This window comes from Bos taurus, chromosome 17 (genome assembly GCF_002263795.3).
Source record: "Bos taurus isolate L1 Dominette 01449 registration number 42190680 breed Hereford chromosome 17, ARS-UCD2.0, whole genome shotgun sequence".
In the NCBI taxonomy this organism is placed as follows: Eukaryota; Metazoa; Chordata; class Mammalia; order Artiodactyla; family Bovidae; genus Bos; species Bos taurus.
In genome coordinates, this window is record NC_037344.1 from 70,186,470 (window position 1) to 70,198,646 (window position 12,177).

Genomic DNA, 12,177 nt, shown 5'->3' on the forward strand with positions numbered 1-12,177 from the left:
TTCCCCTTCCCCCATCAGTGGCCCCCTGGTGTTTGAGGAGAGCATTACCCTACCTCCTTTCTGAGCTCAGACTTGGGAGTTCTGGGAGAGGTACAGTTTTGTGTTTGGAATGCTGCCTGGGGTGGGGCCACCAAGGAGCGTTATTCCTACAGGGCAAAGCTTTCTCTTCCTGAACTCCACGACTAGGGTTGAACTCCACGACTAGGGTTGTTTGACTGTCACAACATAGCTTGAATTTCCATTTTTCTTTTCAAATGCCTTTAGCTGTGTTTCAGTTCAGTTCAGCTCAGTTGTGTCTGACTCCTTGCAACTCCATGGACTGTAGCATGCCAGGCTTCCTTGTCCATCACCAACTCCTGGAGCCTACTAAAACTCATGTCCATTGCGTTGGTGATGCCATCCAACCATCTCATCCTCTGTCATCCCCTTCTCCTCCCACCTTCAATCTTCCGCAGCATCAGGGTCTTTTCCAGTGAGTCGGTTCTTGTCATCAGGTGGCCAAAAGTATTAAGCTGTGTTTAATAGCGGACAATAACTTAACTGGCTGAAAGGAAGAAAACTTGGTCTCTCACATAAGTTGTCTGGAGCTCAGATGGGCTAGCTGGTGGGTCACTGAAGATCCAAATTCTTTCCATGATGCCATCCTGTTCACTGCTTTGCTGGGCAAATGGCGCCCTTCACAGTCAAAGAATATCTTTATAGCCTTGGGCTTTATACCAGTATCTAGAGGATGCCTAAGAGGGCTGAGTCTTAACTTTTGGTGAAGCCATTTCCCAGAAGCTGCACAGCCAATTCCTCTTAGTGTCTCATACCCATTCTTGAACCAGCTGTTAGTAAAGGGAGTAGAATATTGAAGAGTCTGTTTACTCCAGTTATGTTATCTTCATTCTTGGAGTTTATCCCTTTCATTTATAGGCTAGTGGACCTGACTTTCTTTCTACCTTATAAGAGACTGTCTTATAATCTCCTATAAGAAGACCTGGCTGTATTTTCCCATTAAAAAAAAAAAAAAAAATTAGCTTTATTTTTTTTCGTTGTGCCTCATAGCACACAGGATCTTAATTGCCTGACAAGGAATTGAACCTAGGGCCCCTGCACTGGGAGTGTGGAGTTTTAACCAGTGGACCACCACGGATGTTCCTGTACTTTCCCATTTTCCCCCCTACTTCTCATTATTACTAATTTTCAAAGTACTGGTTGCTCAACTGCTTTCTTAGGGGTGGAGGCAATGTTCTTTCCTACCTGACCCCTCAACTTCCACGAGATTCTCTGTGGCCCTCTGCTGTTTTACTTTGAGGAGGCTTTGCACATCCTTCCAGCTTTGATTGCTTCTAAGCTTGTCTCATGCCTGCTAGACTCCCCAGAGTTGCTCCCTGTAAGAGGGCTTATTAGCTGAGACATCATGTCATCATGCTCTCCTTACTCCATAGCTGGCTCTTAGTTTCTGAAGACTGTATTCACTTCCTTTTTTGCCTCTACTTCCATTCACCAAAATAGCTTTAAGATCTATGCATTTAGCTTCTGCTGTGCTTTTCTTAGCAGCATTCCTTTATTTTCTTCTGACCCCCATCTCACCAGCTACTGGCTTTGCCCTTTGCTTGGTGCCTACATTTGTTCATGTCTGTCGTATTAGCTTCTAGCCTAAAAAGGAATTCCTCACTAGCAGCTTCAAACCAACCCTCCCCACTTTACACCTAGGACTGTTGGTTCAATATGAAAGGAAGTGAAAGGACACACTAGATGGAATTTGATCCAGGTTTCTGTTTTGCCACTGTTGCTTGAGACTGTTTTCCAGATTTTTTGTTTATGAAACAAAGCATTTGTGAGAATTCTAAACAGGGCTTATTTCTGAAGTTGACTCACTCAGGTCCCACTGCAGGGAGGGAGGGGTGAAGCTGAAGTACTATGAAAAGGCAGACCTCATGCTCAATCCACAAAGCCAGGTTTTGTTGAAAAGCGACTTGCTATTTGTTCTTGGAAGTATAGGGCAGGGTGGGCAGCTCCAGGTTTATAGGCTGCACCCCTAACCCTTAGGCTGTTTTTTTAACCTTTCAGTCAAAATCCAGTCATCTTGCTAACTTCACTTGTGCCGAACCAGAATGGTCTCATTATTTGAGCCTCTACTATGAAGTCAAACTAGAGTTGAGGGCCCTAAATGGATAAGAACTGAGAAATCGGCTGAGTTAAGTCGAGGAGCTTGAGATTTGTCACCTCAGATTGGGAGGAATAAAAAACCTTCAGTCAGGAAAGGGGACTCAAGGCCATAGTTATTCTGGTAGAATCCTTTTCCCCAGTGTTGTGCATGTAGTTACGGTACACAGAATAACGGAACGGAGAAGTAAGAACACAGAAGAAGTTAACACAGGCACCAGAGTCTTGAGGGAAGTTCTATATGGAAAAAATTCTGGAATGAATCAGAATACTAAGGCTCCATTTTTCCCTATTGGGGACTCTGACTTGGAGACCCAGGAAGCCAACTGTTGACTTTTGCCCCAGTAAACGTGACAAAGGACCATATACCTGATTACCCAATAAATTATTTTCTCTAGTTGGGTTTAATTTTAGAAATTACACATTATCATCTGATATTAGCCATAAGACTACCTATAGGGTCAGCTCAGTCTAAACTCACCCATTGGAGTCATTAGGCTCAAGAAAGAGGGCCATGGCTTCCTCCTCCCAGTCAGAGTTCAGGTCCATGAGTCCTACAGAAAAAACTCAAGGTAATTTCCCTCAAGAACCTACTGAAGAGGCAGGGATTCAGGAAGAAGAAAACACAGCAGTGGCATTCACTTCATTCACACACTTAGCATATGCAACTTTAATCAACCAAAAGAAAAATCCCCAACTGTACAAGTGAAAAAAAATCCAAAATGTTGACACAGGCTTACCTAACACCAGCTACTTTTATGTACAGCTGTATAATTTCAAAAAAGCTATCCTATATGTATGTACAAAAGTTGTTTATACACAGGTCTGTACATAAGGGTCTATACATTTATTTCCTCAGAACCCTTAAGGTGCCACCTCTTGGTGAAGACACCAACACTTCATTCACATATCTTACAAAAAAAGACTTTCTAGGACTGACAATACTGCATCCTGTATTCAAACCATGTAGACTCCACTGACTGGTTAAGTTCCTTCCATCATAACGCAGACCACACCAGAAGCCTGGGTGCCCTAGACAGCTTCACACAAGAATGACCACACCAGATGCCTGGGTGCCCCTAGACAGCTTCACACAAGAATGACCACACCAGATGCCTGGGTGCCCTAGACAGCTTCACACAAGAATGCTACAAAGTAAAAGCTGCAAACCGACGTGAGATGAGGAAGCAGAGTCCTGAGCAGGTGCCGCCGCAGGTCCAGGCTTTGGTGAGCGCGGGAGCCCCGCCTGCCCTGCTCACTGTCGGTACTCCAGTTCATCTACACTGATGACTTTGGTGGGCATGGAGGGCAGGGGCTGCTGTAGCACATCTGAGCCAAACCATTTGGCGAGGCCCACAGGGGAGCTGCTCCTCTGGCTGGGGCGGTGCTCGAGCTGGGAGTGCACATGCGGCAGGCCTGACCGGCTGGGCACATTCTGAGGAGTCGTCTGAACGCTGACAGCAGCTGCCTGGGAACCAGAGCCTGGAGGATGAAGAACTGTGGAGATACGAAGGAAGGTTCTCATTCAGAGCACAAGGAGGGGAAGTAGTTCTCCACTAGGCCGTGCTTCACTGTGCACGAAACTGTGAACAGTTCTTAACAAGGTGATTGATTCTAGGCTTCTTTTGGAAACTCCTTTCCAAAATGCCAGAACAGTACCTTGGAAAGCTGAACTATTCAGAAGCCATTTGTACTGACAGTCCATCTTAGGTGACACACCCCCTACTCCCCATGACAAGCAGAAGCAACGACCCAAGCCAGGGAGAGTATCTACTCTCGGCACTCCCTATGCTAAATCTGTCAGAAGGATTCTCAGCCTCTCTTCTCCAAAGAGGCAAACATACCCCACCCCCCCCCACAAAAAAGCCAGGGTATACCTGGCTTTCCAACTGTCTTCACAGGAATTCCCAATCCAATCTTGCTAGGATGTATTAGTAAATAGTGTCATTTTATCCCCTTCACTGGAAATTGGTTCAAAAACTCCTAATCCTTAGCTCATCTGGTCCTCTCCTGAACCTACCTGAGCGCTGTAGCTGCTGCTGCATCATTGCCAGATGCAGAGGTGTCCCAGGACGAGGGTTTAGGAGAGGGTGACTAGTGGCAGGTAGAGGGTAAAAGGGTTGACTCAGGATTGGGCCAGACAGTCCCTGTAAATGGGTCAGGTCCATCCCAGGGGGAAGCACACCTATTGGGCAGAAAGAAGAAACATCAGAAATAATGTACCTGAAAATTTTCAAGCTTGACTATACAGTTTTGCTGATCTGAAAGTTCCTTAAGAATGAAGACTGCTCAAGCTAGGTTCCTAATCTTTCAGTGGGCTAAGGACTAGATCAGATTGGACCCAATGGAATATCTTTCTAGGGATAAGACCCTCCAATGGTACAGCACTTCATCAGTTCTAGCAACTCATGCTAGAGTTAGAAACTCACCAGCTTGGAGCAAACTTGGAAGATGCTGTGGATGTACTCCCTGGGCCAGCATCCTTTGGACCAACCCTGGGTGAAGCTGGTGAGCGGGCCGAACGATGGGGACGTGGGGGACCAGGGGGACTTGGTGGACAGGGCGGAGAAAAGGTGTTCCTGGAACGGGGGATGCCAGGGTGGGTGTCTTCCTCCCCGTTGCTTTAGGTCGATAATCTTGTTCTTTGGTGTAACGGTTGGTCTGGGACAGTGGGGTGGAACAGGAAAACCGCTGCAGGGTTGACAATTTGGGATTTGTGGTGGGAGAAGAGTCCCGATCAGCAGTGGGCACAGAGCTGGATGACAGGAGGTTCTCTGTAAGGATCCAGACAGAATATTTTGGTATTCACAAACTTTTTTGTCTTCCTGATGAACCAGTAACTCATTTGTTAGAAAGCTCACAATCCTTATTTGATCCCCTCAACATATTTAGAGGACTGCACAGTGGGGCCCACTGTTTTTTGTCTTATGAACTGGCCTAGTCAAGGTCATGGGTAGTTAGGGACAGACCCTGGAGTAGATCCCAGGTTTTCCAGTCTTCCAACACCTTGCTGGAAGAGTTTATTTTTGCTACACTCTCAAAATCCAAAGACTCTGAAGTTGTAAATGAGATAACTTTAAAAAAATAAAAAGGATCCATCTTTGTTCTTCCCAATCCAAGAACAGCTATGGGCAAGCAAGGCTGGCACATCGGGTCTGGTGGCCTGACTTGGTCGGGCACTTGGCTCTGTCCATAGTTAGGGCTGTGCTCTGACTCTGTGTGGGAGTTGCTCCTGTCCTAGTCGGGTGCTTGGGATTAACTTGCTTTTCAGCCTAAGAGTAAAAGTGAGTAAAATAATGCAAATTCATCACAACAGAAAGCCTACAGAGCAATTATTGTCTGGTGAAGGACTCTGAACTGCCTTTTAATAGGACCAACAGGATTTCCTTCCTTTCCCCAGAAGCTTTCTCAGAGGCAGAAAGCTCTTAGATCAATATCTAGACCTATGCAAACCTCACTTATTAGAATCTGTTTCACTATGTCCTTAATCTGAGCTGTGCAACCCCTAAAAACCTCTTACATTTTCCACGTATTTCTGAAAGCCTCACACACCTCCTATATGTGTCACTCACTGCACAGATCTTACTGGGTAATTAGTCTCCAGACTGGAGAGAACCTTTCAGAAATAAAACTGGTTGAACTTTTATTAATTTGCCAAATAAATGTACTCATAATTCAAGCCTAAATAAGGATCCTGAATGCTTGTTCTTCCTAATGCCAGCACTCAAGGCACTATTAGACTGGTCAGAATTTCAAGTGGCTAAGTGACTATGAGCTGGTCCACTCCTCCTGTTAGACCCAGAACTGAGGTCCGGAGCAGCAGGGGCCTTGCCCAAGGCTTAGCGCGCTGGCGCACACATTGCTGGTGCTCTACCACACACTCAACGGCTCTGAAGTACCTTCACTGGGCTTCTGGGTGTCCTCTTTACCGTCACCAAGAGCTGCTTTTCCAGAGGTTGGTTCCTCCTTGCTTTTCTCTTTGCTCTCATACATCTTACGAATCACTGAGGTAGGAGTGAAGGAAGGAGAAAGCTGTAGAGGAAAACAGTATTCACACATTCTTTAATTGCCTCTCCCTAATCAAGTGGCCAAACTACTGAAGCTGAAGAGTCCCCTTTCACAGCATGTGGCAGAGGCCAGCTCCAACATTCTGGCCTCTAGCTGCTGAAAGAAGAGCATCAGGATGGGCCGAACAGGCAGTGTCCCCAATGTGCCGTCCCTTGCTCGCAGTTCACTTTAGTCAAAACCGAGATGCAGCTAGCACACAGCTAGTTAAAGCACAGAAAGTTCTACCTGCCTCTGCAGCCTCTGCTCCAGCCATTCCCCACGCCAGAGTTAGGCTGGGAAGGGGGAAAAACATGGCCCGGAGAAAACCCTGCAACAGCAGGCCCCCTCCCCTAAGCTGGGAAAAGACATTTCAGATGCAACCACAGAACCTAGACTTCTCTGTCCTCTTAATGTTTCCCACCCTTACTTGGCTACCAGAAAACCCAAGTAGCTTCCTGACGGTCTCCTCCGCACCAGCACTCACCATTTGGGGTCATTTGTTCCCACCTCTTTACTGCCTGTTTTTACACTGACGTTTTTACTGTGCATGCAACTTTTCTCATTAAACAACCCTGTATCCTTGATGACAGGAGACAGGGCATGAGTTAAGCACAGAAGAGCTCCTAGATCCTGCCTTCAAGGTGCTTGGTGCAAAGACCACTTGGGGTACTGAAGTACAGAATAATAGTCTTTTACCCTCATCTTATCAGCCCTGAATAGGTGATAAAGGTCTGTGGGTTGAGTGAAACCTAAAAAAATAAATGATGCTGGTTCTTGAGTCAGTTGTGAAGCTTGACTTGTCACTGCAAATGAGCAAGCCACTCTGTCCCAGCCTTAACTCTGAGACCTGAATCTAAATTTGTGGACTCACACCATGGTTTACTGGACTCCCCATGCTCTAGCTCCCATCACCCATCTTCCTCACCTCCCATCCTTCACGTTCATCCCTCTTCTGCTCCCCACTCCAGTGATCATTCATCGGAACATACCACACCACCCTGTATGCCCTGGCCCTGACTCTTCTGTCTGCTGGAACACACTTTCCCCAACATGGGGGCTTCACTAGAACTTAGAATCCTAAGAGACTACATCCTGAAAGGGGAGGCCCTAATTAACAGGCAGGTGTAAACGTCTATTACATCACTGACTCCTGTGGAAGGCGCTCAAGGAGAATTTGGGGTACCTAGTGACACAGGAGCAGCCAAGCAGGGAGAAGCCTAGGAGTCATTCATAAGGGCAGAGGTCACTGACCATGCTTGTGATGGAGGCGGCTGGGGCAGGGGAAGAGGAATTCCCTCGGTGCACGGGTGCTGGTGACTTGGTCACTCGCTGTTGCCTGTAAACAAAAACCAGTTATCCGTGTGAGTCCCTAGCTGCTCAAACTCCAAGTTTAAACTGCATAAAACTCAAGGCCAGCCCAGGAAACATCCCATTTCCTTTCTTCAATTTCCCAAGCATTTAGTAAGTGTCTAACATGTGCAAAACTATATGCCAAGTTCTGAGGAGAGACAAAAGCTTAATGACACATAGTCCTGGGTCTTGTAAGAGCTGTCATCTAATGAGGGAGATACTAATCTAGGGCAAACGTGGCATGTCAAGGGTACCAGCAGAGTACAATGGGAAAGCGAGGGGCAGAGGGGACAAGTACAGGGACATGGGAAGGTCTTGGGAGTGCAGGGTTATCCAGGGCAGATGTGGAGTTTGTTGCTGACTATGCCAGTGAGGCAGGCTGGAGAGGGCCTGCATTCTGTAGGGCAGGGAGCAACACCAAGTACTACAGTCCCTGGCACAGAACTGAGGCTCTGAGAGACACCAGGTCAAGTCAGACAGGGCACCAGGACTGAGCTACTTTCAGGACCCAGTCACCCGGAGCATTCCCTGCCACTCTGGGTCTGTACACAGGGCTGGCCCCGGGCCTCCCAAATAAAGTTTAAAAGAGCAGACTTCCTTCTCTCCCCAGACTTTCTACTTATTCTCTCTTGGAAGAAAACAGGAAAGAGTTGATGACCACACAGGCTGAGAGAAGAATGAATTACATGAGCTCACTGGCTAATCAAAGCTTCACTGCATTTCAGTGATGTCAGACCTTGTACTGCAAAGGCCAAAGCCTCAGGACAGTCAATGATTCTGAAGTTCACTGACTCATAAGCAGAAGGGAACCCTAAACTCCTGGCTGCCTTCCAGTCTGTATCAGGGAAGCCCCAGTGCTGCCACACTGAGACCAAGTAAGACAGCGAGGGGAGAGAGTATTCTGAGTGACTAAGAGGTAAAAAACAGGCAAGACAAGGAGAAACCGTGTCTGTTGGGGGCCACGACTGTACACAGAGTGTACAGGCAGGGAGGGCCTACCATCTGATCCAAAAATTGACACTGTCTTGGATCTACCTGCTGCTTTCAACTAAGTCACATTTGAAAAACCTGTTTCTGTATCTGTCAAATGCAGTTCTTTACCCCATCTACCTCACAGAGTTGTTGCCAAGAGCAAATTAAGTTGTGGATATCTAAAGTGCTCTGAAGGTCAACAAACTGCTATGCCGTAGAGAGAAGTCCAGTGAAGGGGCTCAGCAGAGCAGCTGTGAGCTCTCTGTACAGGCTGGAGGGCTCTCTCAGGGTGGGCACATTTATGCCAGAGGACAGGGTGCTTACTAGTTCCAGTGCTTTCTGAAAGTGCCAACATATGACCAGATAAAGTAAGACACTGAGGCAGCATTTTTAATAATCACATCAAAACAAGTAAGTTTCAAGTGCCAAATACTATATACAGTGGGAGTACTGTGTTTAAGGATGCCCACTTTGGTGATAAAACTAAGAATATGAAGGTGGTGACTACTTTTCTTTTAGAGACTGGACAATGGTCACTTCTGGAGAAAGGGATGAGGGACAAGGCACAGGGATGGCTTCTGGGGAGCTGACAAGGGAGTCTGCCTTACAACAAGCTATACATTTGCTTCATGCAGTTTTCTGCCTGTTTTATTTTACAATTAAAAAAAGGACAATATTGCTACTCTTTCTTCCCCAACTTATGGTTCGTTTCATTTCACTGCCTGTTGAAACTGCTGGGGAGGATGGGAGGAGAGTGCAGTCAGGAACTATTTGATCAACAAACCTGACTCAAGGGACAGTTTGATACTCAACAAGGAGCCTGAGGGTGAGGAAGCAAGGTGGAGTTTTACGTTCCATCATTTCATAAGTATAACTGCAAATAAGTAGCTATGCCAGCTACATCTGTAAAAATGAATCCTTTAAATGAAGAGTATAAATAAAATTATATAGGATGAAAAGCCTATGCCCCTGCAACAGAATTCAATTATACAATTTCCTCTACTGAACACTCGGTAGATAAGACTTGTCACCATATGTTGTACAGTGTATCAGTGTGTACAACAGAAATGATACTGTGGATAACTCATTTGCAAATCTCAAGGGTAGGATTAGAAATTTACCTGTTTCTGAATCCATCTCTGGTTCTGTCCACCTGCGGTTTGCCAAAACCAGGCTGGTAGAAGTTTGCTGCCTGCAGCGCGAGGTCATGTGGCACGGCCAGCCCCTCCAAAGCTGCCTGTTGCAATTCCAGCTGGCTCATCTGCTGGACAGATGTGGCAGAGTGGGAGTTAGCAAAATGACAGCCAGTGCACCTTCTACAAAGGTCTCTCTTTGATCTTTCAGAAGAGGTATGTTTTAATCAGCAGCTAAGAGAAACTAAGATACTGCAAACCTGCCTAAACTGTGCTGCCATCCACTGAACTGGATGTTAGTGATTTATGACTTTATATGATGCAATAACTTCACCAGTTTTCTAGCCTTCACTGAGCCTGAGTTACAGTTCAAAACCACTTTCAAGCATTACAGCCACTTAATTCTGTACCCCACAAGCAACAACAAGGGTGGAAAGCAAACAAGTTTGAGAAAAACTCAGCCAGACCTGGGCCGTGACTGGGCTCATGGGCTTGCGCATGCCTTGGAATGGATCTCCGAGAAGCTGCTGTGGTCCTGACGTGAAACCTGTTGGGAAGGTTAGATTCAGGGCGTGTCAAGACAGCACCTGTCCCTCAGAGGCATTATCTCTACTACATGATGCGCCTTGCTGAGCATCATCTCTTTCATGAAGGACTGACTTCCTGGGCTGATGATGTCGCTCTTCTTCTGTGCCCCTACAGTGGGGACCTCACGGACCTCTATCCGAGCACTTAATGATTCAAGCTGCTGGGGTATCCATCCCCCACTAAGCTGTCTCTTCAGAGCCGAGACCTCTATCTGGGAGAGAAGAGCTTTTCTAGCCAGTGATCTGGCTCTCTGTAACCACACCAACTGGTACCAAAGCAGACACCAGTGTTCTGAGATTCACACTGTTTCCATTAGATCTCCCTAACTGTGGAAAGATTACAAAAACTTTCTCTCACAATATAATTGGCAGGGGTCAGAACAGCCAGCAGCATAGAGTGGTCGAGGGTACAGGAACACAGATTCTGCACAACACTTTTGCTAACACAGCTTTCTGGAAGTGCTTCTCCCATTCATGTTCTGAATCAGCCGTAATACCTCACAGTTGGTTGTGTATAGCTTCATCAGGTTGGCAGAGAGCCACTAGTCTGACTTCTCCATGAAGGAAAAACCTAAGGAGCCAAATTAATTTTTTTCAGTTGAATTTTCCAAATAAGGAAGATGACTAAAGAGCTGGATCCAATTTAGTTCTCCAGAGAAAAAAATACAAAACTGTAACATAAACCTATTTATCCAGAAGGGCAGCTGGATAATTATCTTCCACTTGTGTCCTTACCACCCCCTGAAAAAAGTGTAACAAATCAGCACGTTTCTTTTTAAACTCTTCAAGGGTACCAATGAAAAAGACTTTGCCAGTTTTAGGAGATGGGTATACCCTAGGGGAAGGAGAAGGGAAATGACGGATGGACACCTATGCACAAAAGCATTTACCAATTGGTGATGGTATTCTGGGACGAAGATAGTCTGCTGAGGCTGCTCTCGTCTGAAACACCTGTGACAATGGAGGAGAGGGTGCTCTCTGGCCCAGTAATGATGTCGTAGGCTCCAGGCTCCCCATAAGGCCACTCAGGAGATTGGAAGAAGCAGGTCTCTGAACAGGTGGGCCCAGAAGTTCCTAAAGGCAGAAAAGTCAAATCCTTGTGAACAAACCTAGTTCTTTCTTCCTCCTAGTCAGAGGCTGTGGATTATGAATTTGGAAGCCAATGATGAATCTCCCTCCTGCTTCACTGAAGGACTTGGTACATGTACATGCAATGAATTTCTCTGAACGTTCAGCTACCAAGATTTCCTTTAAGTTAGTGCTATAGATATAGGTTAGATACTTTAAATTTCCACAGAAATTGCAAACCTGCAAACGGGAAACCAAGGCTTTACTCGATCATCTTTTTTACCCACCAACCCACCCCACATTTATAGCTACAGAGAACTATGTCAGGCAGCAAAACCGTATCCTTCATTGCCAGGCAACATGGATCATTCTCTACGGCCCAAAGCTGGCCCACTACACAAAACCAGTTTGGAGGACTACTGTTCAGGACTCCAAGGCCTCGGTATAAGATTGTTAAGTACCTGCAAGATGTTCTTAGGGACAGGCTGGCCTGGAATCTCAGCAGGGGACATCAAATGGCTTTCAAGAGTTCGCTAAAAAAGTCAAAGGAAAACTGGTTTTAACCTTCTCACATACTTAACTTATAGATTAATTGGGGACCACAAGGAAACATTAAAAACTCCCCAGGGAGTTGGCACTTAACAGCAGAATGATATCCAAATCACAGAAAACTTAGATCAACTTGCCCCACTTGTCACACAGGTCCCAGAGATCTTGGAACAGGAAGAATTTTCACATATACATGAAAAGTCCACTCAGAGACCCTCAGACAAGGTCTTTTCCTCTCTGGTAACCCTAAGTCCATTTCACTATTTCTAACATTGCATCCAAAAGAAGGGAAAAAGAAAATGGCGAAATGGGGGAACACT

The 12,177-nt window shown here is 46.1% G+C and overlaps 1 protein-coding gene across 8 annotated transcripts in view; it reads right to left on the minus strand.

The window, feature by feature from the left end:
* Positions 1-2,793: 2,793 nt before the first annotated feature.
* Positions 2,794-12,177, minus strand: part of EIF4ENIF1 (eukaryotic translation initiation factor 4E nuclear import factor 1) — a 39,445-nt gene continuing 30,061 nt past the window's right edge. For 4 of the 8 annotated variants that reach the window (XM_015475598.3, XM_005218185.5, XM_005218186.5 and 1 more), the window contains exons 11-19: positions 11,770-11,841; positions 11,131-11,314; positions 10,121-10,200; positions 9,642-9,784; positions 7,450-7,534; positions 6,051-6,183; positions 4,581-4,925; positions 4,172-4,336; positions 2,794-3,648 (exon numbers count right to left, since the gene is read on the minus strand). In XM_015475598.3, the coding sequence (XP_015331084.1) occupies positions 3,407-3,648; positions 4,172-4,336; positions 4,581-4,925; positions 6,051-6,183; positions 7,450-7,534; positions 9,642-9,784; positions 10,121-10,200; positions 11,131-11,314; positions 11,770-11,841 (1,449 nt within the window). In that variant the 3' untranslated portion in view covers positions 2,794-3,406. The remainder of the gene's footprint in view (positions 3,649-4,171; positions 4,337-4,580; positions 4,926-6,050; positions 6,184-7,449; positions 7,535-9,641; positions 9,785-10,120; positions 10,201-11,130; positions 11,315-11,769; positions 11,842-12,177) is intronic. The other 4 variants (XM_024977832.2, XM_002694630.7, XM_010814190.4 and 1 more) reach the window with 3 other exon arrangements.